The sequence below is a fragment of the Portunus trituberculatus genome, chromosome 24 (assembly GCF_017591435.1).
Source record: "Portunus trituberculatus isolate SZX2019 chromosome 24, ASM1759143v1, whole genome shotgun sequence".
Lineage (NCBI taxonomy): Eukaryota > Metazoa > Arthropoda > Malacostraca > Decapoda > Portunidae > Portunus > Portunus trituberculatus.
This window is the reverse complement of record NC_059278.1, coordinates 6395576-6415575: the sequence shown is the minus strand read 5'-3', so window position 1 is coordinate 6415575 and position 20000 is coordinate 6395576. Positions and strand designations below refer to the sequence as shown.

At 43.2% G+C, this 20000-nt stretch overlaps 1 protein-coding gene across 1 annotated transcript in view; it reads left to right on the top strand.

The window, feature by feature from the left end:
* Nucleotides 1–20000, top strand: part of LOC123508450 (visual system homeobox 2-like) — a gene marked incomplete at its 3' end in the record, with an annotated part of 55731 nt that overhangs the window by 18423 nt on the left and 17308 nt on the right. The window contains exons 2-3 of the mRNA XM_045262197.1: nt 1997–2084; nt 12711–12834. Of these exons, the coding sequence (XP_045118132.1) occupies nt 1997–2084; nt 12711–12834 (212 nt within the window). The remainder of the gene's footprint in view (nt 1–1996; nt 2085–12710; nt 12835–20000) is intronic.

The following is a 20000-nucleotide window of genomic DNA, read 5'->3' as shown; positions in this document are numbered from 1 at the left end:
TAGTAATCACCGGGCCAACAATAGGCATTTACAGCCAACTTTAGAGGCGTTAAAAAGCGTTTGCAGGTCCTTGTCGGCTGAGGTGCGAGTGTGAGGGGCGCCGCCCGTCGCCGCTCGAACACCACCCTCGTAATTAAGACGCTGCCGGCGTGGCCAATGAGAGCCGCCGAGAGGCACTCAGGCCGCGCGAGGGTGCTCACTGCTTCTTTGCGGTTTGCTGCCTCACGCGACGCCTCGCGAGGGCTGGGGACGCGGAAGGGACGGCAACAGAACACACAACACACACACACACACACACACACACACACACACAACTGGTAGTGACATCACCTGTCATTCGCATCACAGACACGTCCACGCAACGCCCACGAGCCGCCTACCCCTTCCGCGAGCCTCCTCCCGCCCCGCCACACAAAGGTTCTCCTGGAGTAAACAAAACCAGCGTGACGCCTCATCACTCGCGCCAAGGCAGCCTGTCACCGTGTCATCGGCTCGCTGTCCCGGCCTGGCGTATTCGTGTAAACATGACACAACGTCCTTGCGATGATCAATTACTCGTACAACGAAAACCAGGCTGGACACACAGACACGCCTCACAAGACTTCCTTATTCTCTGATTTATTAGTGTTTTGTTAATCTCTCTCTCTCTCTCTCTCTCTCTCTCTCTCTCTCTCTCTCTCTCTAATCACATTTGGACGAGCCTCACCCCTCACTTTCCCTCCCTGCGCCCCCACATGGCCCAGCGGGGGGTGTGGGGCGGCATTCACCTGGTCATTAGGCCATTAGCAGGTGACAGGTGCGGCTGACGGGGAGGTGCGGGGGCCTGACTCACCCGCACCTCAATTAAATCTGGAAATTGCTTGATTAGTGTTAGAAAGACGCTGGTAATGAAACACTACTGCGGAGGAGGAGAAGGAGGAGGAGGAGGAGGAGGAGGAGGAGGAGGAGGAGGAGGAGGAGGAGGAAGAGGAGGAGGAGGAGGAGGAGGAGAAGGAGAAATACGGCGGAATATAAAGGAAAACAAACAGGGTCATAACTTTTTGTCCCTACTTGGCTGTTTGATGATGAAAAGATTTGGCGTCTAAAGTAGGACAGGATGAAAGGAATATAGGTAGAGGTGGAGGAATGGAAGAGAAGGAAAAGAAAGAGATGTAACTTGAGGGGAAAATGGAAATAAGAAAGGAGGAAGGAGGAAGAGAAGGAAGAAGGGAAGGAGGAAAACAATGACGACAAGGAGGGGAGGTTTAGGAGAAGGATAAGAATAAAATAAAATAAAGGAATCTGCAAGAAGTCCCTCCATGAAACATGTGTATCTACTCGTAGCTCCATCTCTTATCCTCGTCCATAAATCAATCTAGGGTAGAATGTCAGAATGAATGTGAATAAAGAAATCCAACCAAGCAATTTAAAGTCATAAGTGCAGTAACTAAGCTTCTCAGTTTCCATTTAAAGCAACATCAACATGATTACTTTGTTACGCTTCCTTAGACGTTCTGGAAGAAATGAACGCACTCAACACATCTTGACGCTCTGATGTCTCATCACGACTATTTCCAGATGACCACACAAATTATTAGAGAGGTTTTCAAGAGTGTTTCTCCTTTCAGAAGTGTAAAATTCATGTTCCTCCGTCACTAGAGCTGCCAAAATACCCTTAAAAACCCGTATAACTTTACGTACATAAAACCTTTTGAAAATACAGCGTAGAAGTGTTTCAGAATATAATCCTTAATTCTATAGATCATATTCTGAAACATAGTCTGCGCCACATCTTCACTATTTTCCAAAAGGCTCTTGTTGAAGTTACACGAAATTTTAACTATGTTTCTTACCATTCTAGTAATAGATTAACAAAATTCCTACATTATTAGAGGGCGAAACACTTTTAGGAAGCCTGCTAACCATCACTGTGACGGTGGAAAGTAGTCGTGGTGAGAGAGCAAAGCGTTTCCGGCCTGTGTTAGATCGCCTTGCTAACACTTCTCTTCCTCCGCAGGTTTCAGCTCTGAGTCGCTGCTGGGGAAGCCGACAGACCAGTCAGGCTTGGGAATGTCTCGGAAGAAGAAGAAAAAGAGACGTCATAGGTAAGCTGTCTCCACGTTCTCTGGTTCATTCTAAGTGTTTGTAGTGACCTGGTTCATCTGTCTGTTTGTCTGCCTGTCTGTCTGTCTGTCCGTATGTATGTCTGTTTGTCTGTTTGTATTCTCTATTTTTCTTTTTTGCTTTCATCTTTTTTTTCGTATCTTTATGTCTTTTCCCCTCTGTCTATTTGTCTCTTCATATTGTTTCCGTTTCTTTCTGCTTTTCTCATTATCGATTTTCTTTTCTGTTTGTTCGTCTATTTGTGTTCCATCTTTGTGTGTTCAAGTATTTCCGTCAATATTTGCCTGTTCGTTTGTTTCCGTTTCTGTCTGTTTGCTTCTGTGTGTTGGTCTGTCTATTTGTTTTAATCTCCATGCCTGTCCAACTGTTAGTCTCTCCCTCCCTCCCCCCCGTCTCTCTCTCTCTCTCTCTCTCTCTCTCTCTCTCTCTCTCTCTCTCTCTCTCTCTCTCTCTCTCTCTCTCTCCATCATGTGTTCTTTCCACTACGTATGATCTCAAAATGATCTCAAAGCTTCACACACACACTCACACACACACACACACACACACACACACACACACACACACACACACAGAGAGAGAGAGAGAGAGAGAGAGAGAGAGAGAGAGAGAGAGAGAGAGAGAGAGAGAGAGAGAGAGAGAGAGAGAGAGAGAGAGAGAGAGAGAGAGAGAGAGAGAGAGAGAGAGGTGACTAAAAATTAACTTGCAAGATGAACGAGCCCCGAAAAAAATCATGAATTGTAATAAGAAAAGAAAATATATTCCGCAACACAGTGCTCTTGATGTGCTTGCCATAGAGTAAATGGGAACTATTAACCCTCTCTCACTGTCATAAGAAACAACAGTTCAGTAATGCATGAAACGTTTTTAGGAATTATATACGGAAGAGAAAAGGATAAAAAAGAGTAGATTTTGTAATATCTGTCTAGTTATAAGATTGCAGGCAGCTATAGAGCGATCAAACATGTCTTAAAGATTAGTTATTAGGGAAAGAAGTACCAAATAGCAGTCAGAGGTTTGATTCAGTTTCTCATAGCATGGAAAACTACCCGTTACTCATTTAGCATATTGTCCAGTACCGGATCTATTTGATAAGATGAAAGGTGGTTTAGTCATGAAGTAAGATGAAAAATGATTAAAAGAACCTAAAGAAAACCAACCAACTGAGGGAAGAAGATTGAGAAGAGAGGGTGAGATGGACGGATGAATCTGTGGTAGACATGGAAAGGATGAGACTCAGACGAAGAAAAAAGAGACGGAATCAACTGGAGGAAATTCGTAAATGCATGGCGCCGACCCTCACTCTAGGGAAGCGGCGCGAAATGATTATCCATTACCGAGGCCTAAGTATTGATATGTTCCTCTTGGCGTTGGCAGCCAGGAGGAGAAAACAAATGACCTTTATCGATTTGTTTTGCCAGCCTTGACCTTGTTATTGTTCCTTACTGACCTCAGTTATCTCTCCCTCTCCTCTCTCTCTCTCTCTCTCTCTCTCTCTCTCTCTCTCTCTCTCTCTCTCTCTCTCTCTCTCTCTCTGTTGACTAATTAGAGCCGTGAAAGGTAAACATTAAGTGTAACTCGAACGAAGCACAAATGCTCAGGGGATGGCTGCCTCACAAACTTACTACCACAAAGAAATTAAACTAAATCTGCCTTATAATGAGCTTCTCGGAAGAATTCTGTCTCTCTTTCTTTATTTTTATACAAATTCGTTTTAGCTATGTCATAAAACGATCAGCGTGTTAAAAGCCAAATATTTTTCATACAGATACGGAAAATTATATGAACTAAGTACTTAAGTAAGAAAGATTATAAAGCAGTCTATTTGCAAATACACAACACTTCCGAGTACAAAGCTCTGAAAAAACTAGAAAAGGAAACACACATGGCAAGCATAAAATCATAACATTACGTAAAGGCAAACTGATTGATACATTCTGCACACAACAATGCAATTATCTGTAAACTACAACACCAAAATAAATATTAAGCTTAAAAAATTTACGAATTAACACATACAAATACAAATAACGTAATTCTGACATGAAATCGTGTATTTAAAAATGTCCTCTAACTCTCTCTCTCTCTCTCTCTCTCTCTCTCTCTCTCTCTCTCTCTCTCTCTCTCTCTCTCTCTCTCACACACACACACACACACACACACACACACACACACACACACACACACACACACACACACACACACACACACACAGGTACACACACGCACGCGCGCCGTTGGATCGGAAATAGTTTAAATATTTCGGCAACATTACCCAGAACAGCAAATTATTCCCGAACCAGAACAGCGCTACAGTGGCGGCGTTTGTGGTGTCCGCTAATTGCTGCTTCAATTTTGTATGAAAACTATACTACCGCCGCCGCCGCCGCCGCCGCTACTGCCGGCACTATCGCTACCGCCGCCACTGTCTGTAGTTTTATTTTTTGTTTGCATTTTTGTGTGTTTTTTTTTTTTAATGTAGTGGTTGTTGTATTGTTTGCCGCCATTACCGTTGTTATTATTTTTGTTGTTGTTGTTGCTGCTGTTGTTATTGTTGCTGTTGTTGTTGTTAGTGATGGTGCATTTGTTTGTTGGTTTGGCATGAACTGGTGGAGATAAAGTTTTTTGTCTGAATCAAGCTTGTGTTTTTGTGTCGGGTTGGTTGTTTGTTGTTGTTGTTGTTGTTTGCCAGTTTGTTGGCTTGTTGGTTGACCGCTGTTTGGTTGATGAGTGTGTGTGTGTGTGTGTGTGTGTGTGTGTGTGTGTGTGTGTGTGTGTGTGTGTGTGTGTGTGTGTGTGTGTGTGTGTGTGTGTGTGTCTGTCTCTCTCTCTCTCTCTCTCTCTCTCTCTCTCTCTCTCTCTCTCTCTCTCTGTGTGTGTGTGTGTGTGTGTGTGTGTGTGTGTGTGTGTATGTGTGTATGTGTGTATGTGACCGAACACGTTTGACAACCCTATCAATGTACATGGAGGAGTCTGAATCCCACATAAACACATCAGTACCTCCCCTGATGGTTCCTTCTTGGTGGCAGTGATAACGATACGCAGTCTTTTAGTGACTGAAATGCTCTGTGTCTGCTGTAACGCTTTATCCCAATTATAAATACTTTATGATCAGGTAGACTTGGAAATGTAACAAAAGAATAAAGTTACAACCGATCGCTCAATATGCTTTAAAAATAAATATGATAATAATGATTTCCACTCAATTCACTTCCGTTTTAAAAGTTACAGTAACTTATCTTTTTCTTTCCTTCACTGAAAATTTTTATCTTACTTCAAACATTTTCGCACTATTCACTGACTTACCATTTCTAAATTACTAGATTGATCTTTAAACCAAAAAAAAAAAAATAAATGTACTCGTTCTTCGCTATAGTTAAAAATTATTACCGCACATTCCTTTCCTTTAAAACCAAGAAAAAATAACCTTAAAACTGAAAAAAAAATTAAACATCACAAAACTCACCACTCGTTCACCACTCACCGTACGTCGCATCACTCCGGGTACACATTCACTCCAACTAAGAATGCGGGATACGAGAAGTGTCACGCAGCACCAAAATAAAAGACATTTCCGAGATGCTAACAAGCTGCACCATAAATACGAGGGCAGGGTAGTCAGGAATCGCAATAATCACTTAGCGGCAGGAGGAAGAAGGGGAGGAGAGGGGAGAGGGGAGAGGAGAGAGGGGATCTGACGGGTGAGGGAAGGAAGGGGAGGAGCGTGGCGTGGTTGGAAGATGGACTGCAGGAGATGAGTTCCAAGTCTTCCTTCGTAGTAGCAAATGATAAGATGTCCGCCGCTTTGGCCATCTTACAAATGACGATTAAAATATTGCTCATCCCCCTCTCTCTCTCTCTCTCTTAACCTACATTTTGCAATCTTATTTTTCTTCTCTTCCTTCCTTTCCTTCACCATTTCTGCTTTCCTATCCTCCCTCTCTTCTCTTTCTTCCTCCATTCCTCTCCCAGCTCCGATCCTCCTTCGCTTCATTCTCCCCCGCTCTTGCCCTCCCATCCTCCTCCCTCTCTCCCTGCCTCCCTCAGTCTAAGAGGTAGTGGGGCAGAGACCATCTTATTACTGCTTTCAATATGCGTAATACCAGTAAAAGCTTGACTGATGGCGTAGGGCAACACCGCTGGTCGCCCTCAATTTGCCTAAAAGTGGCATTCATAAATATTGGAGGAGGAGAGTGAGGGTGCACGAGAACGAACAGGAAATGGGGGAGAGCAAAAGGGAGGGAGTTGTCTGGGTTTCCGCGATGTTTCCTTCTTTCCTTATCATTTTTTTTTTTTTTTGGTCGTGTCTTTTTATTTTTTTTTTTTTCATCTTCTTCTTTACTCTATTTTTCTTCATCCGGTTCAGTTTGCTAGTAAGTGTTTCATAGTTCATTTGTATGTCTTTTTTTTCTTTCGAAGATTTGTTGAGGGAACGAAAACATTAATTCTTCTTCGTGAAATGGTTATGTATACATGTTTATCTCTCTCTCTCTCTCTCTCTCTCTCTCTCTCTCTCTCTCTCTCTCTCTCTCTCTCTCTCTCTCTCTCTCTCTCTCTCTTCAAAGGGAAATTATTTTTTTCTTTTATATATATTAGTGTGTGTGTGTGTGTCTTTCTGTCTGTCTGTCTGTCTGCCTGTCTATCTGTCTGTGTCCATATATTCATTGCCATTTCTGTTAATACTTCTTTTACATTTCTTCTCTTTCTTCAACTCGCACTTCATTCCTCAGGTGATTACTTACTATTTCTGTCACCACCAATCCATACCGTTATTTACATTAACTCCTTCAGTTCCAGGGCGCGTTTCCATATTATTTCTGCTTACTATTTGAGGATTTAACACCTTCAGAAAGTTACATGGGGATTAAAACGATGATGAATCTGGCTATTAATCTTCTGACCTTCATAGACCCTTCCTAATGTCAACAGAATCGTCTAATCATACGCAAATCTCAAGGTAAAAATGCTTCCCAGTACTGAAGGTGTTTAAGTAATCCACGTGCTGTTTTCTTCTTATCTTTCGAATGGCTGACCTAAAACTTTACCTTCCTCTGTTTACTTTCTTATAACGGATTCTTCTGTCCACTCTTCATTGTGAGGAGGAGGAGGAGGAGGAGGAGGAGGAGGAGGAGGAGGAGGAGGAGGAGGAGGAGAAGGAGGAGGAGAGGGAGGAGGACACACCGTACCTCACTGTATGGGTGTCGAGGGTTCCCTAATTCCATAATTGACTCCAATAAACAACTCTCTCTCCACCCTTCCCTCTCCCCCATTCCTCCTCCCCTCTCCTCCTTTCCCCTCCCCTTCCTCTCTCTCTCTCTCTCTCTCTCTCTCTCTCTCTCTCTCTCTCTCTCTCTCTCTCTCTCTCTCTCTCTCACACACCTATCCTCCGTCCCATGTCTCCGTCTGCTTTCCTCCCATTTTCCTTTTTTCCCTCTTTCCTCCCTTTCCTCTCTCATAGTCAAATTTCCTTCCACCTCCTTCCTTTCCTTCCCTTTTCTCCGGCCTTCAGTTTTCTTTCTCTATTCATTTTTCATTTTCCTGTTTTTGAGTCATCTTTCGTTTCTCCCTTTCTGAGTTTTCCATTTTTTTTTTTCCACCCTATCTTTTCTTCTCTCCCCTTTCCACTCTTCACCTTTCCACCTCCCTATCTACCTTTCTGGCTTCCTTTCCCTAGCTGCTCCACCCCTCCACGCCTCCCTTAATGCACCCTTTTTCCTCCCTCCATCCTCCCTTTCTCTTCACACCCTAGGACCAATCACCCCTCCCCTCCACCACACCCAATACAGACCTGATATATCTCACAATCAATTCATTACCATACACGTGACTAAAGCTTGTGACATGTTTAAGACTAGGTCGTCATAGGGAGGCGGAAAATACGAGGTAATGTTATTGTACCATTTGTTTATTTAATCCCGTTTTTTTTTTTTTATCTATTGGTAATATTGTGGCATGCTCTGGAATCGGGTTTAGTCCGAAAAGAACACCAGGAACTGATTAATTAAAGGAGCTTGGAGGAAACCAGTTGAGGGAAGGAGATTGAGAGGAAGACAAAGACCGAGAGGGATTGAATTAACGGTGGAATTGCAAAGGATGGGAGTCAAAGAAGAAATGAAAAGAAACAACAGGAGATTCCGTACATGGAGCGAACCCTTCACTCTAGAGGCACGATGGAAGGTGAAGGTTGTGGTGGTAGTTAAAGATACAAAGGAAGAAAACAGCAGAAGACTCACACATGGTGCCAATCCCTCAGTCTAAGGAAAACTGGGAAAATAGAAGGAACACACACACACACACGCACACATATCTCGTTCAGCCATTTAGAAAGCGAGGAATGTGACGTGAAAGACAATAACGCGGATGTGAAATTTGAAACGTTTGATTGGCGCTTTCTTCTTGTTGTTGTTCTTGATGAGTGACTGACAGCAGGCCGGCGCAGATCGAATCACGCCCATCGCTGCCAACACCTTCCCGACCACCAGAACCTTTATTATCGGAGCTTGTCGTCATTCATTGGTAGAAAAAGACCTCTCCTTCTCTCTCTCCCTCTCTCTCTCTCTCTCTCTCTCTCTCTCTCTCTCTCTCTCTCTCTCTCTCTCTCTCTCTCTCTCTTCATTCCCATAAAGTCACTGAACAATAAAAAAAAGAAGAAAAAGACAAAGAAGAAAGAGGAAAGAAAGAGAAAAAATAAAGAGAAACATTGAACCCTCCAAACCTTCGAGGAGGAACAACTGAGATCAACCCGGAAGACAAAAGACAAAAAGAAAGACAAGGAGGCGGGGAGAGAGAGAGAGAGAGAGAGGGTAGCACCTGCGGAAGACTAGCGGAGCCGCGGTCGCTATTGTCCAACTTTTAGCAGCAATTAAGAGGCGGCAGAGGTAACGACCCGTCACAACTGAGCCCAAGCCTTCATCAGCAGCCACAGCGACACAGAATTAACCCACGACCCCACAATTATCACCGCAGCCACGCTCAACGCTGGATGGCTGGCTGGCTGGCGCGCGGCGTGATGCGGAGAAGAGAGAGGGAGAGAAGGAAGACGAGGGAGATTACTGAGGGAGAGGGAGAGGGAAACAGAGGAGCAGGAATGAGGATGTTGATGCGGGAGAAAAGCGAGATAAGAATGGGAAGAGGAGAACAAGGTAATCCAGTGAAGAGGGAAAGAAGAGAGCAGGAAGAGGAGGAAAGAGGAGACTACTGTGGTGATGCTGTGGTAGAGTGAGACCAAGGTGGAAATAGGAAGAAGGTGGAATGAGAAGAAGATAGAAATAAGGGAAAAGGAAGAGAGTAATACTAGAATAGGGAGAAGGAGACAAGTGACGAGGGAGAAGAAATAAACAGGGAGATAGGAGATATAGAAACTAATGGAGTAAAGCAGAATAAGAAAAATAGAAAAGGGAATGAGAAATAGAGAGAGAGAGAGAGAGAGAGAGAGAGAGAGAGAGAGAGAGAGAGAGAGAGAGAGAGAGAGAGAGAGAGAGAGAGAGAGAGAGAGAGAGAGAGAGAGAGAGAGAGAAGAGAAGGAGAGGAAGAATGGTAAGCGAGACAGAAAAGGAAGGAAAACAAGGATAAGTTGATAAGAAATAAGACCGGAATGAAGATAAGAAGAAAGAGAAAACAAAGAGAGAGGAATAGGAAGGAGGGTGAGGAGATGAGAGGGGGAGAGACTTGAGAGGGAGAGCCAAGGATTAATAAGAGGGAGTGGAGGAGTGGATTGGTGGAGGGAGTGTGAGAGGTTGACAGACTCTTGGAGAAATTTAAGAGGAAGCAATGTGTCCAAAAAAGGGATATGGATACGAGAGGCAATAGGTGATACTGAAGAAGTCAATAATGAGGCATAGTAGTGGAAGTGGTGAATGATGAAAGATAGACAAGAAATGGAAGATTTATTTATCATATCTATTCATTTTTGCTTTTATGTAGGAGGAACTCAGCTAAGGGGAACAAAATTATAACAAAGAATGAATGAAAAGAAAAATGGAAGGGAAATGAAGGAATGATGACAGAACATAAAGAAAACAAGAAAGAGAAAACTATAAAATGCAAATAATGAAACATGAAACACGAACATGAATACAAAATGAAAAAAAAATATTGATGATAAATAAAGGGTAAACAAAAGAAAGCTCAATAACAGTAGCAGTCCAGAATGTGACAAAGGAAGGAAGGAAAGAAGAAAACAAAAATAAGAAATGATAATTAAATGTTTCCAGATCTCAATGTGTTGTAGGCAGTTCTTCTCTCGTCACACATAAACAAACTCTTGCAAAACTAATTTCACCTGTAATGAATTTATCAAAAACAAATATTTATACTTAATTTCTCAGCCCCCACCTCCACCCTATCCAAAGACGGGAGTAGCGGGAATGAAATATCCACTGACAATAGAGAGATAGATAGATGGATAGATAGAGAGACAGAGAGAGAGAGAGAGAGAGAGAGAGAGAGAGAGAGAGAGAGAGAGAGAGAGAGAGAGAGAGAGAGAGAGAGAGAGAGAGAGAGAGAGAGAGAGAGAGAGAGAGAGAGAGAGAGACAGACAGAGAGACAGAGAGACAAAGAGACAGAGAGACAGAGAGACAGACAGACAGACAGAATATTATTAATGAAACCGAGAAAGCAAAAAGAAAAAAAAATCGACACCAAAAAAAAAAAAACTTAGGTATTACTAATCTTAATCAACAAGAGAGAGAGAAAAAAAAAAAACAGGAAAGAAAACACTACTAACGTGCATCAGAAAAGACAAGGGAGCCAAAAAGGAGACGCCAGGTGAGGCCAATGAAGCAGGTGGAAGCTAAACAGTGCCTTGTGAAGTGAGGTGAAGCCATGTGAAGTCAGGTGAATTCAGGTGAGGCGGTGAAAGGAGGTCAGGTGTTGGGGCTGCAAACAAGGTGTTATCTTGATGAAGTATTGATTGTTGATGCCTTTTGGTCTGAGAGAGAGAGAGAGAGAGAGAGAGAGAGAGAGAGAGAGAGAGAGAGAGAGAGAGAGAGAGAGAGAGAGAGAGAGAGAGAGAGAGAGAGAGAGAGAGAGAGAGAGAGAGAGAGAGAGAGAGAGAGATTAATCATATAATCTTATTCGCCAAATTAACATCAAAACATCACGCAATGTTTTTTCCTGCTCTTTTTCCTCCATTTTTTCTAAGTATTTGTGCCGGTGAGTCTCTTTCGCGTCCCTTAATGATGCTCGTTATCAACAAGACCTAAAATATACTACTTGTTCCCTTTGTTGACTCGCCATCATCACCATCGTTGCCATCGTCACCATTATCACCACTGTTATCAGCAGGGTCTGATGCGCGCCTCGTCTTCCTAGTTACCATGTTATCTTTTACGGGAAGTTTGTCAGTGGCAATGAAATCAGGTGGCGCAGGAAACTATTTCGTTCTTCTATGGTTGTTCTGTTACCCCGTTCTGAAGTGCTGTCAATCATCAATCATCATCATCAACAGCAGTGCTAATGAAAGAAATCTTAATTATTCTCTGCCTGTTAATTATAAGGACACAAATTTAAGAGACAATAATGTTCAATGACTATCATGATTTTTGATAGTGTACAAATCTTAAATTGCATTTCAACATTTAAAAGTGTCAAAATATGAATGGATGAACATAATAAAAATATTCATGTGATATAGAATGTGTTATCAAAAATGTGTTCAATAGGTATGTATGAATATCCTGAAAATATATTAGCTCTATGTAACACTTATTAATTCAGATTTATGACTTAGAATACCCGAAATTAAACTGCAATCCTTACACTGCTTTTGTTGTGCTTGGCGTGCTACCTATCTATGTACTAAGCATCCGTACCTATTATGTGCATCCAATATGTGTATATATATATATATATATATATATATATATATATATATATATATATATATATATATATATATATATATATATATATATATATATATATATATATATATATATATATATATATATATATATATATATATATATATATATATATATATATATATATATATATATATATATATATATATATATATATATATATATATATATATATATATATACATATATATATATACTGTGTATATCTTTTTTTTTTTTTTTCTTTCTTTCTGGTTATTTTCTTATTTCTGAAAGTGTTATTTTTTTCTTTAAACGTATTCCTGGTCCCATCCTACACACACACATGATCCTATTTTTGTTCCTTCTCATTATTTTCATATATTTTTCCTCCTCCCCCTCCACTTCCTCCTCCTGCTCCTCCTTCTCCTCCTCCTCCTTCTCCTGCTCCTCCTCTTCTTCTTTGGATCCACTGCCTGACAAAAACCTCTTCTCTTCTAAATTCACACTCGTGTTCTACATCTCGATTCCAAGCCAGTCAAGCCAAACCTCTTTCCTCTGTATCCACCTACTAATCTTTCTTCCTTACTCAGATCTTCTCACCATCAAGCTGCCATGGCATTACCCCTAAACCTCCAAACATCCATCGATCATCCAAATATCCTTCGCTAAACCTCACTTTCCTTCGCCACTGGACTCACACACATCACAAACCTTGCATTTCTCATCCTCGTCCATCCCACTAACTTGTCACTCTCACTCTCTCTCTTTCCCTCGTGCCGCCAGGACTATCTTCACGTCCTACCAGTTGGAGGAGTTGGAGAAAGCCTTCAAGGACGCACACTACCCAGATGTCTACGCCCGGGAAATGCTGTCCCTCAAACTGGACCTACCTGAGGACCGGATACAGGTAAGGGAAGATGGTGATGGTGGTGGTGGTGGTGGTAGTGCGAATGTAGGACAGATAGAGCAATGAGAGAGGCTGGGAAGAGGCAAGTATGCGGGGAAGGAAAACAGAGACAAGGATAAAAAAAAAAAAAAAGGAGGAGAGAAATAGAAATAAGACACTGAGAAAAGCAAAGATTAGGAGATGAGAGGATGAAAAGAAGGAAGAAAGAATACGAGTGAAAAACAAATAAGGGGGGACAGAGAAGGACAGGGTGAGGGGAGGACAGAGTGAGAGAGAGTGATGAGAGGCTGAAAAGAGACAGGGATGAAGAGAATCAGGAAGGAACATTAAGGAAGAACAAGATGAAACTGACATTTTGGTTCTTCTGTTTTTAGTACTATGAGAAACAATAGAGAGACATGAAGGATAAAAAATAGAAGACAAGGAGACAGAGAAAGGGAGATTACACATATAAAAATGGAGAGCTGGAAAGAGGTGGGAAAGCAAATAGAGACAGCTGAGGAGAGAAGGGAAGAGGGAGAGAGAGGGAGAGAAAGAGAAAAAGGAGAGGGGATTGGTTTCAAGATTAGAGCGAGGGTGAGGCAGGAGTTAGCAAGCAAGGGAGATGAACGGAGGAATGAAGAGGATTAAGAATCAAAGGAGGAAAAGCAAAGATATCTACTGGAGGTGGAAGGAAGGAGGGAGGAGGGAGGCGGAAAGGAAGGAAGGAGGGAAGCGAGGGTAGAGATTAGAAAAGACCTGAAAACTGGAAGGGTTGCCGACGGTGTGAAAATATTCTAGAACCATCACCAACACCACCACCACCCACACTACGGCTGCCACTATTACTACAACTACTTCTACTACTACTACTACTACTACTACTACTACTACTACTACTACTACTACAACTACTACTACTACTACAACTACTACTACCATTACTACTGCTACTACCACTATCACTTCCACTATCACTACTATCATTGCTACTACTACCATCACTTCCACCACCACTACTACTATTACTACTACTATTACAATACTGCTACTCTTACTATTGTTGTTTTTACGTCTCATGGTGTTGCTGATGCTACTGCTATTACACTACCAGTACTACTACTACTATTACTACTACTATTATTTTTACTACTACTACTACTACTACTACTACTACTACTACTACTACTACTACTACTACTGCTGCTGTTGCTGCTGCTGCTGTTGATGATGATGATGATGCTACTGCTATTTCTCTCTCTCTCTCTCTCTCTCTCTCTCTCTCTCTCTCTCTCTCTCTCAAACACACACACACACACACACACACACACACACACACACACACACACACACACACACTGTTCTTGTTTACATCGCCATGAGGGGATGCGAGAGAGGAATGATGGTGCAGAAGAGGGGAAAATGTCAATAATTCATGGGGAAGGAGGGAATGGAGAAGGGAATGAGGGAGGGAGGGAGGGAGGGAGGGAGAGAGGGAGCGGAATAAGAGCGAACCGTGATTATATGCAACAGTTACACACTTCGACATAAACTTCTCAATTGAGCATCGCGGAATAAGACCTCAGCGCGCGACCCTTCCTCCACACACACACACACACACACACACACACACACACACACACACACACACACACACACACACACACAGGTCAAGGAAATATGTATGTATAGAGAGATATAGACGCAACAGATGACGCGGACAAGAGGCGATCACAGCACGGCGGGTGGGACGGCAGGAGTTTCATAAGCGCGGAGGGTGGCGACAGATATGATACAGACGAAGAGATATCTCCCCTGTTGACGAGAGACGGAGCGGCACTGGGGGGCGGAGGGACGAGGGGCAGGGAGCAAAGGTGAGACAATAACGCCGCGAGGCCCTGCAGGGTATTGAGCTCACAGTCTCACCGCCCAACAACTGCACCAGCTATCGAGGCGCGGCTGTAAACACTCTCTCCAGCCGTCATTACCGCCGCCATATCCGCCTTCAATAGCCTTAAGTGTGCGTTCCAAATAGTATCATACGTGCGGCCCAAGTTAAAAGCGGGCGCAGCGACCCCGTGTATTGCACCTCTGTCTTGCCCGGTGCTGCAGATATTAGAGCTAACGTAGGCAGTAATGGCGAGACAAAATATAGCGGCGCACAGTCTCCCTGTCGCCCCGCCTGATCGGTGTTCGCTCAGATGAGCAACTTGAATGCTAGTTGGGTAATCTGAATTCGCCATTTCGCTGAGGTGAAGTTGCAAATGCGCTTATGTACGTGCCTGCAGCGTGGATATTGGCAATAATGGGTGCATATGAAAGGGGCGGAGGGCAATGCAGTGGCAATATTGACCATTCGCTAGACGGGGGCGGCGGCAGGGGTCGCTGGTGTATAGAGGCGGTAAGTCGTCTGCTGCAAAGAACTTGTATTGGAATTTAGTGCGGACGGGGAAGAGCTGTATGCGAATAGGTATTTAGCCGACGCTGTCACACTTTATTAAAGCCGTATTTAGTTGCAGAGACGGACGGAACCCGCGTGTCAATATCGGACGCGGCTTTATTAGAGCGGCGGCGGCCAGATGATGGACCAAGGGCAAGGAGTAATGAAAACTGGGCGCCGGGGTGAGGGGGGAGGCCTGGCGGTGATGCTGTGATGGTGCGATGGTGGCGATGGTGGTGATGGTGATGGTGGTGGTTATAAGAGCTGGATGGTGGAGGTAGCAGAGGTGGTGGTGGTGGTGGTGGTGGTGGTGGCGGTGGTGGTGGTGCCTCTAGACTGGAAAACGACGTCCACATTCTCTTGCTTAACTCCCTTACTCTTCCTCCCCTCCCACCTCCCCCTTCCCTCCTTCCCTCTCTATCTGGGTCTCTCTCTCTCTCTCTCTCTCTCTCTCTCTCTCTCTCTCTCTCTCTCTCTCTCTCTCTCTCTCTCTCTCTCTCTCTCTCTCTCTCTCTCTCTCTCTCTCTCTCTCTCTCTCTCTCTCTCTCTCTCTCTCTCTCTCTCTCTCTCTCTCTCTCTGTTTACATCTTACAGTTTACCAATTTGCAGTATACACCACACACACACACACACACACACACACACACACACACACACACACACACACACACACACACACACACACACACACACACACACACACACACACATACACTCATCATTATCATCAGCAAACTTGTTCCTCTAAACACTACAGGGAAGCATTCTGAAAGTCGATCTCGTATTATTACTACGAGGAAATTGATACAAACTGAAACAATCTGAATAACTTAGTGTTTTGGTATGATTTGTAAAATACTGTAGAGCTAATTTACTTATATCATTCATAGTAGTAGTAGTAGTAGTAGTAGTAGTAGTAGTAGTAGTAGCAGTAGTTGTAGTAGTAGCAGCAGCAGCAGCAGCAGCAGTAGTAGTAGTAGTAGTAGTAGTAGTAGTAGTAGTAGTAGTAGTAGTAGTAGTAGTAGTAGTAGTTGTTGTAGTAGTATCAGAACCTGTAGCAGCAGTTGTAATGGAGAGTAAAAAGGAAGAGAAAGAGGATGAGAATGAAAAGGAGAAAAGGAGGAGAACGAGAAAGATAAGGAAGACGATAGCAAGGAAGACAAGGAACAAAAGCAAAATACACAAAACGTAGGAGGAAATAAAAGAAAAGGTGGAAAATAAAAGATAGAAAATTTAAATCCGTAAAGGGCAAAGGGGAGAGAGTAAACTGTTCTTGGAGAAGCACGGAGGAGGAAGAGGAGAAAGAGGAAAAGGAGGAGGAGGAGGAAGAGAAGGAGAATGAAAGAAGACGAAAAAAAAGGAGCAGGAGAGAAAGAGAGAGAAAAGGAAGAAAAGGAGGAGGAGGAGGAGGAGGAGGTGTAGAAGAGAAGTATGATAATGATGATGATAATGATGATAAAGGCAATGATGATGATTATAATGATGATGATGATGATGAGAGGAGGAGGAGGAGGAGGAGAAGGAGGAGGAGGAGGAGGAGGGGTGGTGGTCGAAGAAGAAGAAGAGAAAGATGAAAAAACTACAGCAAGCAATCTCAATCAGAAAGACAGACTCAACATAATAATAAATTTAAAAAAAGATGCTCCCAATCCCCCTCAATGAGAGAGAGAGAGAGAGAGAGAGAGAGAGAGAGAGAGAGAGAGAGAGAGAGAGAGAGAGAGAGAGAGAGAGAGAGAGAGAGAGAGAGAGAGAGAGAGAGAGAGAGAGAGAGAGAGAGAGAGAGAGAGAGAGAGAGAGAGAGAGAGATTAAGAACTAAGTGGAAGCAAAATAACACCTTTTAGCCAATAATCAAATCCCAAAGTAGGCAAAAAAAAAAACACAAGAAATAACAAAATCAAATCGAAAAAAACAACAACAGTATTTAGACAAAAAACTATAAAAAGAACAAAATCAAACAAAATCAAACACAAAGTAATCAGACAAAAAAAAAAAAGAAAACCAAGAAAATAAATTAATAAAAGAAAACACAACGGACAGGAAACGCAACTCGAAAAAAAGCCCCAAAGTTTCATTCTCGCCCTAATCACGTTGTTTGGACCATCAGTGGACAAACAATGGAAGCAGCAAAATGGTGTTACTTAGCAGAGTGGCTCGTGAGTGGGACACCAGCCAGCCAAGTACAGCCGATCTGCTCCGGTTTAACGATACACACCTTTTCTATTGGCCTGTATTGGGGAGGGTAGGTGGGGGTGTTGGTAGTGTGTGTAGTGGGGGGGAGGGGTGTTAGCAGTGTGTGTGTGTGTGTGTGTGTGTGTGTGTGTGTGTGTGTGTGTTGGGGTGAGGTAATGTAGGCAGTGTGTGGGTGTGTGTGTGTGTGTGTGTGTGTGTGTGTGTGTGTGTGTGTGTGTGTGTGTGTGTGTGTGTGTGTGTGTGTGTGTGTGTGTGTGTGTGTGTGTGTGTGTGTGTGTGTGTGTGTGTGTGTGTGTGTGTGTGTGTGTGTGTGTGTGTGTGTGTGTGTGTGTGTGTGTGTGTGTGTGTGTGTGTGTGTGTGTGTGAGGTGTGTGTGTGTGTGTGTGTGTGTGTGTGTGTGTGTGTGTGTGTGTGTGTGTGTGTGTGTGTGTGTGTGTGTGTGTGTGTGTGTGTGTGTGCGCGCATAATCACACCATTTTTCTATCATTTTCTATAACTAGGAATTTTCAATGTGTGTGTGTGTGTGTGTGTGTGTGTGTGTGTGTGTGTGTGTGTGTGTGTGTGTGTGTAATTCACCTCGGTTACCTGCTGGTCACCCAGCCAGTCTTCCCCATTACGGAGCGAGCTCAGAGCTCATAGACCGATCTTCGGCCACACATTAAGAGGATTGCGCATTTGCCTCGCCGCGCCGGGACTCGAACCCGGGCCTCTCGATTGTGAGTCGAGCGTGCTAACCACTACACTACGCGGTGTGTGTGTGTGTGTGTGTGTGTGTGTGTGTGTGTGTGTGTGTGTGTGTGTGTGTGTGTGTGCATAATTACACCATTATTTTCTATCATTTTCTATAACCAGGAATTTCTAATGTATGCCTAATTAATCACATAAGAAAAAAATACATGAGGAATATCAGCATGAAAACAAACAGGAAAAATAACAACAGGAACAATAAAAACGTCGTGACCACCACCACCACCACCACCACCACCCCACCAACAATTACAATGCACTACCACCACCATCACGACCCGTTTCCCAGTCCGCCAGCCCGATTCACCGATTAGCGAACATTTGTGTGTCACTTTCACAGCCAATTACGCGGCGATTATGTATTTTGGGAGGCACTTTGTTGCTCGTTGCCTCGTTCATAGTGGTGTTGATAATTGCTGTTGTTGTTTTGCTGTTGCTGCTGCTGGTGGAGGCCGTGGCGGTGCATTGGAGCAGCTTTCAATGTTATTTCGGTTTCTTAAGTTCTTGGTGAGATAAAAGGAATATCTAGTCATGTTCTTTAACAAAAATTAATGGTACTTTTTCCTTGCTGTTTTAAGAAAGTTGAGGAAAATTTGGATGAAGGGAAGGTGGTGACGATGGGTGTTGTGATGCGAGTGACCTGCGAGTGAGAAGGTGATGATAATAGATTTAGAAAGGAACCACGATAGAACGAAAACAGTGGTGATGGCGGTGGTGGTGATGGTGATGGTAGAAATCATAATAGGAAGGAGGGAGAATGGATAACAGTGATGGTAGGGAAATGTTATGGTGGTGGTAGTAATAATAATAGGAAGGTGTGGGGGTGGGGAGGAATAGTGATGGGGGATGTGTTAAGGTGATGGCGTTGAGGAGATATGATCAGGACTAAGGCTAAGGTCAGTATTCAAAACGTTTGCTCTCTCACCACGACTATTTTCCAAGGCCACAGAGATGATTAGCGGGTTTTTTCATAAGTGTTTCTCCAGTTAATAATGTAGAAATCTTGTCAGTCTGCCACTAGAACCATACAAACACCTTAAAAACTCGTTCAAATTTAAATAAACCCTTTCGAAATTGTGGAGGTGAAGCACAGAAGTTTTGAGAATATGAGCCTAAGAACAACAGAAATAGTGGTGGTGGTGATGATGACGGAGGAAAAAGAAATAGATGAAGCTACGAAGAGGAGAATACAATAGTAGTAGTGATTGTAATGGTGATGACAGATGTAAGAGCTCATTAAGATGAAAGTATGGTATTAGTCATGGAAGTGATGATAAAAGGGAAAAGGAGTGAGTGATGGTTTAACGACGAAAAAATAGTAGTGGTAGTAGCGACGATGTTGTGTAAGTCTGGGAGTGAAAGGAGGCGGTGACGGGAGGTAGGGAGGCAAGGCGGAGTGTAACCAGCCTGAAGCAACTACTGGGTAATTGGCAGTTAGCGCGGGTGAACCAACAGGCCGGCTAATAACAAGGCTAATAGTGTCACGTGATCCCCTCGGGCCTGGGAGCGCCGAGTGCCTGCCTGGGAATAAAATTTGGAGAAAGACTGATGGAATACGTGTTGAGGAAGTCAGTAGGAAATTGATAGGTAGGATGGAGGTAAAAATAGAGAGAAAAATAGAAAAGGACGGATAAAGGGTAGTGAAAAGTATAAAAGACGGAATAGACCTGGGATGTATAGTGATAGAACGGAGGGATAAAGCAAGGTGGAAGAATAAAAGACAGGGAAAGTAAGTTTTTGAACAAGTATGAAAACTCAGAAGTACAAGAATATTGATTGATTTATTGGTTGAGTAACGTCACAAACAAA